Source organism: Phyllobates terribilis, unplaced genomic scaffold (genome assembly GCF_046119375.1).
Source record: "Phyllobates terribilis strain yellow unplaced genomic scaffold, ASM4611937v1 Scaffold_13__5_contigs__length_258822181, whole genome shotgun sequence".
Classification (NCBI taxonomy): Eukaryota; Metazoa; Chordata; class Amphibia; order Anura; family Dendrobatidae; genus Phyllobates; species Phyllobates terribilis.
Window position 1 is genome coordinate 188,732,708 of NW_027362773.1, and position 20,185 is coordinate 188,752,892.

General features: G+C 39.5%; 1 protein-coding gene across 1 annotated transcript in view; it reads left to right on the forward strand.

The window, feature by feature from the left end:
• NLRC5 (NLR family CARD domain containing 5) overlaps window positions 1–20,185 on the forward strand; it is a 306,174-nt gene that overhangs the window by 156,436 nt on the left and 129,553 nt on the right. The window contains exons 23-24 of the mRNA XM_073659129.1: window positions 826–888; window positions 12,098–12,181. Coding sequence (XP_073515230.1) covers window positions 826–888; window positions 12,098–12,181 — 147 coding nt within the window. The remainder of the gene's footprint in view (window positions 1–825; window positions 889–12,097; window positions 12,182–20,185) is intronic.

The following is a 20,185-nucleotide window of genomic DNA, read 5'->3' on the forward strand; positions in this document are numbered from 1 at the left end:
TAAGGAATAGTTTTTTTTAAAAAAAAAAACTGCAACCGGGGGACAGGGATTTTTTCAAACTTTTACATTTTGGAAGGAACCCTTAGATATTTGGAGCTATTTACATGGGTCCAAAAACAGTACATTTTGTGCCAAAAAATATAGAATATATTATAAATAGTTTTTTTACATTACTAATGCTGGCAGCTCCTTACTACATTTAAAATTTTTTTAAATTAAAGATGTTTTCCTCTTTGGTGACAATTTAAATTCATGTATTTTGGGCTAAAAATCATTATTGTAATTGGGTTTCATTAAAAGTTTTGCATCGTTTAGCTTTTACAGCAACATGGTTTCCCTGGACATTCATCTTTGAAGTGGTCTGTGTTCATAAATCAGTAGAGAGGAGCTCAGAAAAGAGTCACAAACTCTCCTTTCAGCTCACTGACAGATTCTCAGTTAACTCATTCTGTAGCCAACAATAGAAAGTGCAACACAGAGACTGTAAAACGCAAATAGTGCAAAAGTTTTAATGAAACCCAATTGCAAAATTAATTTTCAACCCCTAATACGTGCATTTAAGTATAAAAATAATAATTTTCCTGAAAGGTGCACAACCCCTTTTAGGTTTCTAATTAAATATATTTATGGAATGCTAATAGAATATGCCATAAATGTCTATTTTTAATAGGGGTCTGGATGCAGGACCCGCAAATGCTTGATGAAACATGAAGTCATATCACTTAGGAGATATCAGGGTCATTATTTGCAATAAATAAAAAAAAACTATTTTATTCTTATGGAATGTTTGGTTAGTCTCATGCATAACGAGTCTCTTGCTTGCAGATCTCCTAAATATATCGGCTTACATTTACAAAGGCAACAGAAGGCCACCAAGATTTTTTGCAGGTATGTAACACTAGTCAATATCATGCACACTTCTGTAGAAGTGTTGTGAAGAAGAAGAAGAAGACCACTGCTGTATCTGTGGCTGCCACTACAGACAGGATTATTGCTGCCACTATTTGGAACATCAATGATAGTAATTAGGAAACAGATTTTCATTTAGGGTCTAGCCAATCCATTTTAAAGGGGTATGCACAGGTCCCCCTGGGTTGAGTCCACAGAGTTGTTGCTGGCCGGTGGAGCGGGCTGGCAGAAGATAGTTAAAAAGCCAGATCAGTACCATGAAGAGCCAGTAGGAAAGTCAATACAGAAATAGCACACTAAATCAGGACAGGGTAGAAGTGAACCATAGCCAGTAACACCTATAACTGGCAACTAGAAAAAGAGAGGTTTATATAGTGTCCAGGAATTAACCAACAAGCTCCCTGCTTGGAAAGCACCACTAGTCCCAGAATGCCAAACAAAACTGCCCAGTGTTCGTGAAAAAAATGAAAAATATGAATAGATCATAATAATAATTAAGAATTTTATTTATATAGCACCAACATATTCCGCAGCACTTTACAATTAAAATTGTATGAACGTGAAACACGGACGATGAGCAATCTACTATATAATTGTCTTATCCCGTCTGTCTGTCTGTTTGTCTGTCTGTCCTGGAAATCCCGCGTCGCTCATTGGTCCGGCAGCGGCCAATCAGCGCCGCGGGATTTCTGAAAAAAGATGGCGGCCGTTAGCGGCTCATCTGCGGGACGGAGCTCAGCGGCGATGCAGCCGGGAGATGAGCGCCGCGAGGCACTCATCTCCCAGCCGGTAACAGCAGAAGGACCCCGACCGCCGGACCCATCTGCGGGACGGAGATGCAGCCGGGAGATGACCGGCGCGAGGCGCTCATCTCCCGGCCGGTAGCAGCAGAAGGACCGCCGGCGCCGCTGACCTCCATGCGGAAGGGAGGACCGGGGCGCGGCGCTGCCGGTCGGGATACTTCTGCAGCGAGCTCATGTCACGGGTTCTCGCTGCGGAAGTACCCGCACAGGCAGCGCCGCTCCCCGGTCCTCACCAAGACGATTCGATGATTTGTCTCGGTCTTCGGACCCGACCAATCACTGATCTTACCGCAAAAGTTAAACACTACTGTGCTGATTGGTCGCGGACCCTGCCCGCGACCAATCACCGATTTGGGCTCCAAATTTAAATATCGGCCGCGACCAATCACCGATCTTGGCTCCACATTTAAACACCGCTGTGCTGATTAGTCGCCGACGCTGGGCGCGACCAATCACTGATTTTGTCGCCACATTTAAATAGCATCCGCGACCAATCAGCACAGCGGTGTTTAAATGTGGAGCCAAGATCGGTGATTGGTCGCGGCCAATATTTAAATTTGGCGCCCAAATCGGTGATTGGTCGCGGGCAGCGTCCCTGACCAATCAGCACAGTAGTGTTTAACTTTTGCGGCAAGATCAGTGATTGGTCGCGGGCCAAGACCGCAACCTATCACCGATTTGTGCGGCACATTTAAATAGCGGCCGCGACCAATTGGATGTCAGCGCCGCTCCCCGGTCCTCCCTTCACACCCTAGCCGCATGGATGTCAGCGGCGCTGCCTGTGCGGCTACTTCCGCTGCAAGAACCCGGGACATGAGCGGGCGCTCGCAGCAGAAGTATCCCGACCCGCAGCGCTGCTCCCCGATCCTCCCTTTACACCCTAGCCGCTGATGTCCCCACAGTATCCGCATGGTGTTACAAAGGTCCGGACATTTGTGTTAAAAATCACTGATTGGTCGCCGACGCTATTTAAATGCGGCGCCAAAATCGGTGATTGGTCGCGCCCAGCGTCGGCAACCAATCAGCGATTTTTAACACAAATGTCCGGACCTTTGTAACACCATGCGGATACTGTGGGGACATCAGCGGCTAGGGTGTGAAGGGAGGACCGGGGAGCGGCGCTGACATCCAATTGGTCGCGGCCGCTATTTAAATGTGCCGCACAAATCGGTGATTGGTCGCGGTCTTAGCCTGCGACCAAACCACTGATCTTGCCGCAAAAGTTAAACACTACTGTGCTGATTGGTCGCGGACGCTGCCCGCGACCAATCACCGATTTGGGCGCCAAATTTAAATATCGGCCACGACCAATCACCGATCTTGGCTCCACATTTAAACACCGCTGTACTGATTGGTCGCAGACGCTATTTAAATGTGGCGCCAAAATCGGTGATTGGTCGCGCCCAGCGTCAGCGACCAATCAGCACAGCGGTGTTTAAATGCGGAGCCAAGATCGGTGATTGGTCGCGGCCGATATTTAAATATGGCACCCAAATCGGTGATTGGTCGCGGGCAGCGCCAGCGACCAATCAGCGATTTTTAACACAAATGTCCGGACCTTTGTAACACCATGCGGATACTGTGGGGACATCAGCGGCTATTGTGTGAAGGAAGGACCGGGGAGCGGCGCTGACATCCAATTGGTCGCGGCCGCTATTTAAATGTGCCGCACAAATCGGTGATTGGTCGCGGTCTTGGCCCGCGACCAATCACTAATCTTGCCGCAAAAGTTAAACACTACTGTGCTGATTGGTCGCGGACGCTACCCGCGACCAATCACCGATTTGGGTGCCAAATTTAAATATCGGCTGCGACCAATCACCGATCTTGGCTCCACATTTAAACACCGCTGTACTGATTGGTCGCGGACGCTATTTAAATGTGGCGCCAAAATCGGTGATTGGTCGCACCCAGCGTCGGCGACCAATCAGCACAGCGGTGTTTAAATGTGGAGCCAAGATCGGTGATTGGTCGCGGCCGATATTTAAATTTGGCGCCCAAATCGGTGATTGGTCGCGGGCAGCGCCAGCGACCAATCAGCGATTTTTAACACAAATGTCCGGACCTTTGTAACACCATGCGGATACTGTGGGGACATCAGCGGCTATTGTGTGAAGGAAGGACCGGGGAGCGGCGCTGACATCCAATTGGTCGCGGCCGCTATTTAAATGTGCCGCACAAATCGGTGATTGGTCGCGGTCTTGGCCCGCGACCAATCACTAATCTTGCCGCAAAAGTTAAACACTACTGTGCTGATTGGTCGCGGACGCTACCCGCGACCAATCACCGATTTGGGTGCCAAATTTAAATATCGGCTGCGACCAATCACCGATCTTGGCTCCACATTTAAACACCGCTGTACTGATTGGTCGCGGACGCTATTTAAATGTGGCGCCAAAATCGGTGATTGGTCGCACCCAGCGTCGGCGACCAATCAGCACAGCGGTGTTTAAATGTGGAGCCAAGATCGGTGATTGGTCGCGGCCGATATTTAAATTTGGCGCCCAAATCGGTGATTGGTCGCGGGCAGCGCCAGCGACCAATCAGCGATTTTTAACACAAATGTCCGGACCTTTGTAACACCATGCGGATACTGTGGGGACATCAGCGGCTAGGGTGTGAAGGGAGGACCGGGGAGCGGCGCTGCGGGTTGGGATACTTCTGCTGCTAGCAGTCGCTCATCTCCCGGCTTCTCGCAGCGGAAGTAGCCGCACAGGCAGCGGCGCTCCCCGGTCCTCACTAATACGATTCCGCTCCCCGGTCTTCACCAATACGATTCGCTGATAGGTCGCGCTCTCCGCACACGACCAATCAGTGATCTTGGCGCTAAAGTTAAACACCGCTCTGCTGATTGGTCGCGGCCGCTGCCCGCGACCAATCACTGATTTGGGCGCCATATTTAAATTGCGGCCGCGACCAATCACCGATCTTGCCGTCACATTTAAACACTGCTGTGCTGATTGGTCGCGGACGCAAGACGCGACCAATCAGCGAGATTGGCGCCAAATTTAAACAATGCTCTGCTAATTGGTCGCGGATGCCGGCCGCGACTAATCAACATTATTGGCGCCAAATTTAAACCCCGCTCTGCTGATTGGTCGCGGTTGCCGGCCGTGACCAATCAGCAGTATTGGCGCCAAATTGAAACCCCGCTCTGCTGATTGGTCGCGGTTGCCGGCCGTGACCAATCAGCAGTATTGGCGCCAAATTTAAACACCGCTCTGCTGATTGGTCGCAGTCGCCGTCCGCGACCAATCAGCAATATTGGCGCAAAATTTAAACCCCGCTCTGCTGATTGGTCGCGGTTGCCGGCCGCGACCAATCAGTAGTATTGGCGCCAAATGTAAACACCGCTCTGCTGATTGGTCGCAGTGGCCAGCCGCGACCAATCAGCGATTTTGGTGCCAAATTTAAACAACGCTCTGCTGATTGGTCGCGACCGCCGGCCGCCACCAATCAGCGATTTTGGCGCCAAATTTAAACCCCGCTCTGCTGATTGGTAGCGGTTGCAGGCCGCGACTAATCAGCATTGTTGGCGCCAAATTGCCGGCCGCGACTAATCAGCATTATTACCGCCAAATTTAAACACCGCTCTGCTGAATGGTCGCGGCCGTGACCAATCACCATTATTGGCGCCAAATTTAAACACCGCTTTGCTGATTGGTCGCGACCGCCGGCCGCAACCAATCAGCATTATTGGCACCAAATTTAAACCCCGCTCTGCTGATTAGTCGCGACCGCCGGCCGTGACCAATCAGCGATATAGTCGCCAAATTTCAAGACCGCTTTGCTGATTGGTCGCGGTTGTCGGCCGCGACCAATCAGCGATTTTGGCGCCAAATTTAAACACCGCTCTGCTGATTGCGCTCGGTCTGCCGCATACATATTCTAGAATACCCGATGCGTTAGAATCGGGCCACCATCTAGTTATACTGAGAATCAGTGAATTTACTAAACAAGATGTTCCATTATCTTCTGAAATAATCTGTAGCAGCGACTTGAAATCAACTCATGCTAAATATTTCCCAAAATTTTTGAATATTTATTTTCACACATTTTTATTTGCGTTTTAATTTCATTTATATAAGTTTTCTTGATATGTCAAATGACAACCACTAGAGGGGGCTAGACTTTAGACTATTACAACCAGCAACGACTATTCTCAACATTAGAAAATGTGAGGATCTGCCGTAAAAAAAATATATATATAAAAAAATTATATATATATATATATATATATATACAGTACAGACCAAAAGTTTGGACACACCTTCTCATTTAAAGATTTTTCTGTATTTTTATGACTATGAAAATTGTACATTCACACTGAAGGTATCAAAACTATGAATTAACACATGTGGAATTATATAGTTAACAAAAAAGTGTGAAACAACTGAAAATATGTCTTATATTCTAGGTTCTTCAAGGTAGCCACCTTTTGCTTTGATGACTGCTTTGCACACTCTTGGCATTCACTTGATGAGCTTCAAGAGGTAGTGACCGTAAATGGTTTTCACTTCACAGGTGTGCCCTGTCAGGTTTAATAAGTGGGATTTCTTGCCTTATAAATGGGGTTGGGACCATCAGTTGTGTTGTGCAGAAGTCTGGTGGATACACAGCTGATAGTCCTACTGAATAGACTGTTAGAATTTGTATTATGGCAAGAAAAAAGCAGGTAAGTAAAGAAAAACGAGTGGCCATCATTACTTTAAGAAATGAAAGTCAGTCAGTCCGAAAAATTGGGAAAACTTTGAAAGTGTTCCCAAGTGCAGTTGCAAAAACCATCAAGCGCTACAAAGAAACTGGCTCCCATGAGGACCGCCCCAGGAAAGGAAGACCAAGAGTCACCTCTGCTTCTGAGGATAAGTTTATCCGAGTCACCAGCCTCAGAAATCGCAGGTTAACAGTGACGCGCCCCCTGGGCCAGTGCTGTAGTGCGGCGCACGTGTGCGCGGGGGAATACCCGGAGCCGGATCCGATGGGGGTAGTAGTCTCCGAGTGGCGGGGACCCGGTCCGTGCCCAGGGTGGTCAAACTAAGTGTGTGGCAGTCTTTGTAGATGTTGTTTAAGTGTCGACTACGCCACCCGTTGATTTGCGGTCGCAAGGCCGCCGCTGCAGAACAGTCCGCTGAGGCCGGTGGTATGTGTGCAGCAATGGTGGTATAACCCCCAACGGGAGAGGTATGGCCTCAGGGCAGCTGGTGCGGGTGAAGGGAGTGATAGAAAGGGCGTCCCGGTACCTTTAGTGCTGGTAGTGCGATGGAACACAGAGACTGATTGCAGTTTTCAATGCTTTACTCACAGATGTTATCAGTGTCAGTCCTGCAGGTGATGACGACCCGACCGTGCTGCGTCCACCAGGTACGGGGCTCGACCAACCCCCAGGCAGTTCCAGAGTGTGACCTTGAACTCCTTTCTCCGTTCCTTTCTCTGGCCGTCCCCACTAGGGACCCACCCATGTCCAGCTTCCTCGGGCCTTCTGGTGGCGAAACCTATCTCCGGTTTCCCTGACCCTATGTGGCGTGCCTTCGTGGTGAGTGTAGTGAGTGGTTGCGCCAAGACGTGGCCACGACCTCCGGTTCCTGGCTGAGGATAAGTGGCCTCCACCAGTTCGGGATCCGGTACCCTGATCTGCCAACCCTTCACCCGCTGACTCCTAGCGTGTTCGGGTTCCCTCTTCCTTCATGTCTCTGGGCCTTTCTCCAGGTTCCATTCCTTCCTTGTTCCTTGTTCCTTTCCTCTTGTCTTTCTCTCTATTGCTCCCTTCAGGAGCAGCACCCAGACAGGGCTGCTGCTCCCTGTCACTACTCTTCTCCTCTTCTTCTGTCTGACTGAACTCCTAAGATGGTGCCCACCTTTTATACTCCCTCTGACACCCGAGCCCAGGTGACTAGCCACCAATGGGCTCCTTCCTATGCCCAGAGTCCCTCCCCTCTCTGCTCCTGCACCACTGGGATATTCCTCCCCCCCTCCCACTCCAGCCAGGGACAGACGCTGTCGTACCTGCACATCTATCTTGTGGGAGTACCGTTGATCTGTCCCCCGGAAATGGGATGTATGTGGTGCATGCAGCTAACTGAGTTCTAGTCCACACTCCATCCTTACCCGGGAGTGGAATACCACACCTCTGGTTCGAGGTGCAATACCCCTGTAGCAGCCGAGTCCTCGGGGTGCTACAACAGCAGCTCAGATTAGAGACCAGGTCAATGCCACACAGAGTTCTAGCTGCAGACACATCTCTTCAACAACTGTTAAGAGGAGACTTTGTGCAGCAGGCCTTCATGGTAAAATAGCTGCTAGGAAACCACTGCTAAGGACAGGCAACAAGCAGAAGAGACTTGTTTGGGCTAAAGAACACAAGCAATGGACATTAGACCAGTGGAAATCTGTGCTTTGGTCTGATGATTGAGATCTTTGGTTCCAACCACCGTGTCTTTGTGCGACGCAGAAAAGGTGAACGGATGGACTATACATGCCTGGTTCCCACCGTGAAGCATCGAGGAGGAAGTATGATGGTATGGGGGTGCTTTGCTGGTGACACTGTTGGGGATTTATTCAAAATTGAAGGCACACTGAACCAGCATGGCTACCACAGCATCTTGCAGTGGAATGCTATTCCATCTGGTTTGCGTTTAGTTGGACCATCATTTATTTTTTAACAGGACAATGACCCCAAACACACCTCCAGGCTGTGTAAGGGCTATTTGACCAAGAAGGGGAGTGATGGGATGCTACGCCAGATGACCTGGCCTCCACAGTCACCAGACCTGAACCCAATTGAGATCGTTTGGGGTGAGCTGGACCGCAGAGTGAAGGCAAAAGTGCCAACAAGTGCTAAGCATCTCTGGGAACTCCTTCAAGATTGTTGGAAGACCATTTCCGGTGACTACCTCTTGAAGCTCATCAAGAGAATGCCAAGAGTGTGCAAAGCAGTCATCAAAGCAAAAGGTGGCTACTTTGAAGAACCTAGAATATAAGACATATTTTCAGTTGTTTCACACTTTTTTATTAAGTATATAATTCCACATGTGTTAATTCATAGTTTTGATGCCTTCAGTGTGAATGTACAATTTTCATAGTTATGAAAATACAGAAAAATATTTAAATGAGAAGGTGTGTCCAAACTTTTGGTCTGTACTGTATATACAGGTGCATCTCACTAAATTAGAATATCATTGTTGGCAATAACTGCCTGAAGTTTTGAACTCATAGACATCACCAGACGCTGTTTTTCCTCCTTTTTGATGCTCTGCCAGGCCTTCACTGCGGTGGTTTTCAGCTGCTGTTTGTTTGTGGGCCTTTCTGTCTGAAGTTTAGTCTTTAACAAGTGAAATGCATGCTCAATTGGGTTGAGATCAGGTGACTGACTTGGCCATTCAAGAATATTCCACTTCTTTGCTTTAATAAACTCCTGGGTTGCTTTGGCTTTATGTTTTGGGTCATTGTCCATCTGTAGTATGAAGCGATGACCAATCAGTTTGGCTGCATTTGGCTGGATCTAACACACAGTATGGCTCTGAATACATCAAAATTCATTTGGCTGCTTCTGTCCTGTGTCACATCATCAATAAACACTAGTGACCCAGTGCCACTGGCAGCCATGCATGCCCAAGCCATCACACTGCCTCCGCCGTGTTTTACAGATGATGTGGTATGCTTTGGGTCATGAGCTGTACCACGCCTTCGCCATACTTTTCTCTTTCCATCATTCTGGTAGAGGTTGATCTTGGTTTCATCTGTCCAAAGAATGTTCTTCCAGAACTGTGCTGGCTTTTTTAGATGTTTTTTAGCAGAGTCCAGTCTAGCCTTTTAATTCTTGATGCTTATGAGTGGCTTGCACCGTGCAGTGAACCCTCTTACTTTCATGCAGTCTTCTCTTTATGGTAGATTTGGATATTGATACGCCTACCTCCTGGAGAGTGTTGTTCACTTGGTTGGCTGTTGTGAAGGGGTTTCTCTTCACCATGGAGATTATTCTGTGATCTTCCACCACTGTTGTCTTCCGTGGGCGCCCAGGTCTTTTTGCATTGATGAGTTCACCAGTGCTTTCTTTCCTTCTCAGGATATACCAAAGTGTAGATTTTGCCACTCTTAATATTGTAGCAATTTCTCGGATGTTTTTTTTCTGTTTTTGCAGCTTAAGGATGGCTTGTTTCATCTGCATGGAGAGCGCCTTTGACCGCATGTTTACTTCACAGCAAAACCTTCCAAATGCAAGCCCCACACCTCAAATCAACTCCAGGCCTTTTATCTGCTTAATTGAGAATGACATAACGAAGGGATTGCCCACACATGTCCATGAAATAGCCTTGGAGTCAATTGTCCAATTACTTTTGGTCCCTTTAAAAACAGGGTGGCACATGTTAAGGAGCTGAAACTCCTAAACCCTTCATCCAATTTTAATGTGGATACCCTCAAATGAAAGCTGAAAGTCTGAACTTCAACTGCATCTGAATTGTTTTGTTTAAAATTCATTGTGGTAATGTCTAGAACCAAAATTAGAAAAATGTTGTCTCTATCCAAATATATATGGACCTAACTGTATATATATACAGTATATGTATATATTTATATGTATGCAGCATGTACAGATATATGTGTGTTCAGCAAGTGAAATAAGAATTGAACATGTGACCAATTTTCTGAGTAAATATATTTCTAAAGTTGCTATTGACATGAAATTGTCACCGGATGTCGGTAACAACTCATCCAATCCACACAGGCAAAAAATTAAATCAAAGATGTCCATAAATTAAGTTATGTGTAATAATGAGAAATGACACTGGGAAAAAGTATTGACATATGAAGAAAGACAGATTCAAAAAGCAATGGAAAGTCATAACACCAGCTGAAATCTATCAGTAATTAGAGAGCAATCCTGCCAATTAGTGAAAAATAATATTAGCTGGTTCAACTGATGGCCTATAAAAAGGTGTCTCATTTCCAAGGTGCCATAAAAGAAACATCACATGATCGGTAAAACCAGAGAGTTGTCTCAAGACCTTTGCAACCTTATTGTTGCAAAACATACTGATGGCATTGGTTTCAGAAGAATTTTTAAAATACTGAAGGCTCCAGTGAGCACTGTTGGGTCCATAAACTGGAAGTGGAAAGAAAATAATTTCATCATAAACAGGCCATGACAGGTGCTCCCCGCAAGATTTCAGACAGAGGAGTGAAAAGAATTATCAGAAGAGTTGTTCAAGAGCCAACGACACCTGTGGAGAGCTGCAGAAAGACCTGGAATCAGCAGGTGCAATTGTTTCAAAGCAAACTATAAGTAATGCACTCAACCTTCATGGCCTATATGCACTCTCACCACGCAAGACTCCATGGTTGAACAAAAAGCATGTTGAAGAGCATTTAAATTTTGTTCAACAACATTTAGACAAGGCTGTGAAATACTGGGAGAATATAGTCTGGTCAGATGAGACCAAAATTGAACTCATTTGATGCCACAATACACACCATGTTTGGAGGCCAAAGGCACTGCATATCGCCCCAGAAACACCATACCAACAGTGAAGTGTGGATGTGGGAACATCATGGTGTGGGGCTGTTCGCCAGCACTCATCACTGGCAAACTTCATTCAAGGAAGGATTAATGGACAAATGTACCAAGACATTCTAGATAAAAATCTGCTGCCATCTACCAGGATAATGAAGATGAAACGAGGGCGGACATTTCAGCAAGACACTGATCCCAAACACACAGCCAAGGAAACTCCCAATTGGTTTCAGAGAAAGAAAATAAAGCTGCTAGAATGGCCGAGTCGATCACCTGACCTGAATCCAATAGAAAATTTATGGAAAGAACAAAAGCTCAGAGTTCATAGAAGGAGCCCACGGGACCTTGAGGATGTGAAGAATGTTTGTGTGGAAGAATGGGCCAATATCACACCTGAGCAATGCCTGAGACTAGTTTCTCCATACAGGAGATGTCTTGAAGCTTCATAACCAACAAAGGCTTTTGTTCGAAGTATTAAATAAATTCCAGTAAGCGTGTTCAATACTTTTTCCCTGTGTCATTTCTCATTATGACACATAATTTATGGACATCTATGATTTGATGTGTTTGCATATGTAGATTGGATGGGTTGTTACCGACATCTGGTGAGAATTTCATGTGAATAGCATCTTTAGAAATAGATTTACTTAGGAAATTGGTGACGTGTTCAATACTTATTTCGCCCCCGCTGTATATTCTGTTATTCTATATTGTACCAGACGTCAAGTTTTGGTTGTAAATTGTGAAATTGTAACTGAATGTATAAGCTGCAGAGAAGTGGAGTAGTGTTACATGTCAGAGCCGTCAGTCAACATGACAGCTACAAGATTTATTATAACTACAGTGATGGTACTGTAAAATTGTTCTTGTCTTTCAGATTTAACAATTGTAACATTGACACGAATGATATCACGAACCTTCTGAAAATCCTCCAGCAGAACCCTCGCCTGTTTGAAGTCAGGTACGTTTCTTGAAACCTCTTTGCTTTTCTTGCTCACACAAAAGAGAAGAAAAAAAAGTTCATTTTAATTAAACATTTTTTTTTATTATATTATCAGATTAATATCAGTATTGACTAAATAATATCACTATGCAATGATAATGAGCAATTTTTCGCACAGTGACTGAAAAAAATACCACCATTCAGTGATTGGATAATACTACCATAGAGTGACTAAATAATACCAGCATACGACTGCACAAAACCACCATGCCGAGTAATGTATCCATGTAAAGCCTGAGTAATGCCACCGAAGACTGAAAGAATAATATTGCCATATAGTGATAAAATAATATTCCTATATAGTGCCAGCATAATATTTCCATTATTATTATTATGGACAGAATAATATTGCCATATAGCGAGAAAATAATATCCCCATATAGTGCCAGAATAATATTTCCATTATTATTATTATGGACAGAATAATATTGCAATATAGTGACCAACTAATATTGCCATATACTGACAGAATAATATTGCCATATAGCCAGAAAATAATATCCCCATATAGTGCCAGAATAATATTTCCATTATTTTTATTAATAATGGACTGAATAATATTTCCATATAGTGACAGAATAATATTGCTATATACTGAATGAATAATATTGCCATATAATGACTAAATAATAGTGCCCTATAGTACCTGAATAATATTACCATATAGCAACAGAATAATATTACGATATAGTGATTAAATAGTATTGTCTTATAGTATCTGCATAATATTGCCATATAGTGCCTCACTAATACTATATAGTGGCAGAATAATAATGCCATATAGTGCCTGAATAATACTGCCATGTACTGACAAAATAATATATAGTGACAGAATAATAATATTATTATTATTATTATTATTATTATTCCATTGTTATTACTATTATGGACTAAATAATATTGCTATATAGTGATTAAATAATAGTGCTCTATAGTACCTGAATAATATTGTCATGTAGTGACTAAATAAAATTGCCATATACTGACAGGAGAATATTACCATATGGTGCTTGAATATTATTGCCATATAGTGTTTAAATAATATTACAATATAGTGCTTGAATAATATCACCATACAATGGTTAAATAATATTGTCTTATAGTAAATGAATAATATTGCCATATAGTGCATCAATAATATTGCCATATACTGACAGAATAATATTACCATATACCGACAGAATAATATCACTATATACTTTATTGCCATGCAGTGACTGAATAATATTGCCATATACTGATAGAATAATATTGCCAAATACTTACAGAATAATATTGCCATATACTGACAGAATAATATTGCCATGTAGTGACTGAATAATATTGCCATATAGTGACTGAATAATATTGCCATATACTCACAGAATAATATTGCCATATAGTGACAGAATAATATTGCCATATAGTGACTCAATAATATTGCCATATAGTGACTGAATAATATTGCCATATAATGACAGAATAATATTACCATATACTAACAGAATAATATTGCCATATACTGACAGAATAATATTACTATATACTGACAGAATAATATTACTATATAGTGACAGAATAATATTGCCATATACTGACAGAATAATATTACTATATAGTGACAGAATAATATTACTATATAGTGACAGAATAATATTGCTATATACTGACAGAATAATATTACTATATAGTGACAGAATAATATTGCTATATAGTGACTGAATAATATTGCTATATACTGACAGAATAATATTACTATATAGTGACAGAATAATATTACTATATACTGACAGAATAATATTACTATATAGTGACAGAATAATATTGCTATATAGTGACTGAATAATATTGCCATATAGTGACTGAATAAAATTGCCATATAGTGACAGAATAATATTGCAATATAGTGACAGAATAATATTACTATATAGTGACAGAATAATATTGCCATATACTGACAGAATAATATTGCCATATACTGACAGAATAATATTACTATATACTGACAGAATTATATTACTATATAGTGACTGAATAATATTGCCATATAGTGACAGAATAATATTGACATATACAGACTGAATAATATTGCCATATAGTGATAAAATAATATTCCTATATAGTGCCAGCATAATATTTCCATTATTATTATTATGGACAGAATAATATTGCCATATAGCGAGAAAATAATATCCCCATATAGTGCCAGAATAATATTTCCATTATTATTATTATGGACAGAATAATATTGCAATATAGTGACCAACTAATATTGCCATATACTGACAGAATAATATTGCCATATAGCCAGAAAATAATATCCCCATATAGTGCCAGAATAATATTTCCATTATTTTTATTAATAATGGACTGAATAATATTTCCATATAGTGACAGAATAATATTGCTATATACTGAATGAATAATATTGCCATATAATGACTAAATAATAGTGCCCTATAGTACCTGAATAATATTACCATATAGCAACAGAATAATATTACGATATAGTGATTAAATAGTATTGTCTTATAGTATCTGCATAATATTGCCATATAGTGCCTCACTAATACTATATAGTGGCAGAATAATAATGCCATATAGTGCCTGAATAATACTGCCATGTACTGACAAAATAATATATAGTGACAGAATAATATTATTATTATTATTATTATTATTATTATTCCATTGTTATTACTATTATGGACTAAATAATATTGCTATATAGTGATTAAATAATAGTGCTCTATAGTACCTGAATAATATTGTCATGTAGTGACTAAATAAAATTGCCATATACTGACAGGAGAATATTACCATATGGTGCTTGAATATTATTGCCATATAGTGTTTAAATAATATTACAATATAGTGCTTGAATAATATCACCATACAATGGTTAAATAATATTGTCTTATAGTAAATGAATAATATTGCCATATAGTGCATCAATAATATTGCCATATACTGACAGAATAATATTACCATATACCGACAGAATAATATCACTATATACTTTATTGCCATGCAGTGACTGAATAATATTGCCATATACTGATAGAATAATATTGCCAAATACTTACAGAATAATATTGCCATATACTGACAGAATAATATTGCCATGTAGTGACTGAATAATATTGCCATATAGTGACTGAATAATATTGCCATATACTCACAGAATAATATTGCCATATAGTGACAGAATAATATTGCCATATAGTGACTCAATAATATTGCCATATAGTGACTGAATAATATTGCCATATAATGACAGAATAATATTACCATATACTAACAGAATAATATTGCCATATACTGACAGAATAATATTACTATATACTGACAGAATAATATTACTATATAGTGACAGAATAATATTGCCATATACTGACAGAATAATATTACTATATAGTGACAGAATAATATTACTATATAGTGACAGAATAATATTGCTATATACTGACAGAATAATATTACTATATAGTGACAGAATAATATTGCTATATAGTGACTGAATAATATTGCTATATACTGACAGAATAATATTACTATATAGTGACAGAATAATATTACTATATACTGACAGAATAATATTACTATATAGTGACAGAATAATATTGCTATATAGTGACTGAATAATATTGCCATGTAGTGACTGAATAAAATTGCCATATAGTGACAGAATAATATTGCAATATAGTGACAGAATAATATTACTATATAGTGACAGAATAATATTGCCATATACTGACAGAATAATATTACTATATACTGACAGAATTATATTACTATATAGTGACTGAATAATATTGCCATATAGTGACAGAATAATATTGACATATACAGACTGAATAATATTGCCATATACTGACAGAATAATATTACTATATAGTGACAGAATAATATTGCCATATAGTGACAGAATAATATTACCATATACCGACAGAATAATATCACTATATACTGACAGAATAATATTACTATATAGTAACTGAATAATATTACCATATACTGACAGAATGATATTGCCATATACTGACTGAATAATATTGCCATATACTGACAGAATAATATTACTATACAGTAAGTGAATAATATTACCATATACTGACAGAATAATATTGCCATATACTGACTGAATAATATTACTATATAGTGACTGAATAATATTGCCTTATACTGACAGAATAATATTACCATATACTGACAGAATAATATTGCCATATAATGACAGAATAATATTGCCATATAGTGACAGAATAATATTACCATATACTGACAGAATAATATTACTATATTGTGACTGAATAATTTTGCCATATAGTGACTGAATAATATTGCCATATACTGACAGAATAATATTACTATATAGTGACTGAATAATATTGCCATATACTGACAGAATAATATTACCATATACTGACAGAATAATATTCCCATATAATGACAGAATAATATTGCCATATACTGACAGAATAATATTACCATATACTGACAGAATAATATTGCCATATACTGACAGAATAATATTGCCATATAGTGACTGAATAATATTGCTATGTAGTGACGGAATAAAATTGCCATATAGTAACAGAATAATGTTGCCATATAGTGACAGAATAATATTACTATATAGTGACAGAATAATATTGCCATATAGTGACAGAATAATATTACCATATACTGACAGAATAATATTGCCATATACTGACAGAATAATATTGCCATATAGTGACAAAATAATATTACTATATACTGACAGAATAATATTACTATATAGTGACTGAATAATATTGCCATATAGTGACAGAATAATATTGCCATATAGTGACAGAATAATATTACCATATACCGACAGAATAATATCACTATATACTGACAGAATAATATTACTATATAGTGACTGAATAATATTACCATATACTGACAGAATAATATTGCCATATACTGACTGAATAATATTGCCATATACTGACAGAATAATACTACTATACAGTAACTGAATAATATTACCATATACTGACAGAATAATATTACCATATACTGACAGAATAATATTGCCATATACTGACTAAATAATATTACTATATAGTGACTGAATAATATTGCCATATACTGACAGAATAATTTTACCATATACTGACAGAATAATATTGCCATATAATGACAGAATAATATTGCCATATACTGACAGAATAATATTACTATATAGTGATTGAATAATATTGCAATATACTGACAGAATAATATTGCCATATAGTGCCTCAATAATATTGCCATGTAGTGACTGAATAATATTGCCATATACTGACAGAATAATATTACCATATACTAACAGAATAATATTGCCATATGCTGACAGAATAATATTACTATATACTGACAGGAATAATATTACTATATAGTGACTGAATAATATTGCCATATAGTGACAGAATAATATTGCCATATAGTGACTGAATAATATTGCCATATAGTGACTGAATAAAATTGCCATATAGTGACAGAAAAATATTGCCATATAATGACAGAATAATATTACTATATAGTGACAGAATAATATTACCATATAGTGACAGAATAATATTACCATATACTGACAGAAAAATATTGCTATATACTGACAGAAAAATATTGCTATATACTGACAGAATTATATAACTATATAGTGACTAATTAATATTGCCATATAGTGACAGAATAATATTGCCATATAGTGACAGAATAATATTGACATATACAGACTGAATAATATTGCCATATACTGACACAATAATATTACTATATAGTGACAGAATAATATTGCCATATAGTGACAGAATAATATTGCCATATACTGACAGAATAATATTACTATATAGTGACAGAATAATATTGCCATATAGTGACAGAATAATATTACCGTATACCGACAAAATAATATTGCCATATAGTGACAGAATAATATTGCCATATAGTTACAGAGTAATATTGCCATATAGTGACAGAATAATATTACCATATAGCGACAAAATAATATTGCCATATACTTACAGAATAATATTGCCAGATAGTGACAGAATAATATTGCCATATAGTTACAGAATAATATTGCCATATAGTGACAGAATAATATTGCCATGTAGTGACAGAATAATATTGCCATATAGTGACAGAATAATATTGCGATATACTGACAGAATAATATAGCCATATAGTGACAGAATAATATTGCCATATACTGACAGAATAATATTACCATATACTGACAGAATAATATTGCCATATAGTGACTGAATAATATTGCCATGTAGTGACTGAATAAAATTGCCATATAGTAACAGAATAATATTGCCATATAGTGACAGAATAATATTACTATATAGTGACAGAATAATATTGCCATATAGTGACAGAATAATATTACCATATACTGACAGAATAATATTGCCATATACTGACAGAATAATATTGCCATATAGTGACAGAATAATATTACTATATACTGACAGAATAATATTACTATATAGTGACTGAATAATATTGCCATATAGTGACAGAATAATATTGCCATATAGTGACAGAATAATATTACCATATACCGACAGATTAATATCACTATATACTGACAGAATAATATTACTAAATAGTGACTGAATAATATTACCATATACTGACAGAATAATATTGCCATATACTGACTGAATAATATTGCCATATACTGACAGAATAATATTACTATACAGTAACAGAATAATATTACCATATACTGACAGAATAATATTGCCATATACTGACTAAATAATTGTCATGAAAACAACACCCACTCTTGGGTCAGACCTTGCAGCTCTCTGGCGCCCCCTTATCCTGCTGGTCAAACACGGTATTGACAAAGGATAAGCACGGGTGCAGCTGCTCTAATTTATGTCGACTATTGCGGCACGTGATGTGACAGGACGTATATATACCACCAGTTCCTTCCAGGAACGTATATATACCTCCGACCAGCCACCCTCAAACCACAATATCACATAAATACTGGTATACTGCCACCACCGATCGCTTAACAGGTGGATCGGGTACCTGGTAGGTAACGTGAATTAGCGAGTGAGGAACGTGTTTGCTCGACATAGGACAAGAAGAAAGAAACTGGTAAATAATTAATGATTTACTCCCAAAAGGTGGGCAGTGTTTACAAAATATATACAAGATATTATAAAGGAGACAATTTACATGTATGCATAAACAGTTATTAAAATAAAAGGGATAAGTAATAGCAAAACCTGCTTCACAAGGTGATGGTCTCAGATTCTGTGGGGGGGACGGCTCCCCGGAAATTAGACTTGATTCCTTCACGCAGCGTGTAGTGCATGCGTCTGCGTCCCTGGTTGGAATGGCTTGAAAAATGGCCGATCTGGTTTTTAGCAAGCAGCCAAAACTCTGGGGAACACCCCTTATTTACCTTACAAGGGGGCTCGGCTTTGCGAGCCCACCCAGCTGCAGAAGACCTAAAAAATCCTTCAGATTCCATATCTTGGTGTGGGGGGGTCCCACATCCAAGAGGGAGACATCATCTTGACCGTCAGCAATATTCATGAAGATAGATATTAAATATGAAACCTCTATGACGCTCAGAAGCTCAGAATCCATTATATCAGTTCCCGGTCATTCCTCAGTTATGCAAGTTATACTATTGTAATGGGAAAAAGGTAAGCATTCAAAAAACGTGGTTCCGATGTTTCTGTCAGACCTGTGCGTGATTAAAATTGGCATAAAACGTTTGTACAATTAAACAATGGGATTTTTTGGAGGGATTTTCCGGTTTGTACCAGCGCTTGCCCTGGACTGAGGTTTTATGGCGGGTCATAAAAATTCCTGGTTTGGGGAAAAGCAAAAGTGAGGTCTATGTCTTCACTTACAAACAGATAGGGGGTGTTTTTTTTTTTTCTTTTTTAAAACATCTCTCATTTTTTAAAACTCGGGCAAAAATACCTTTTG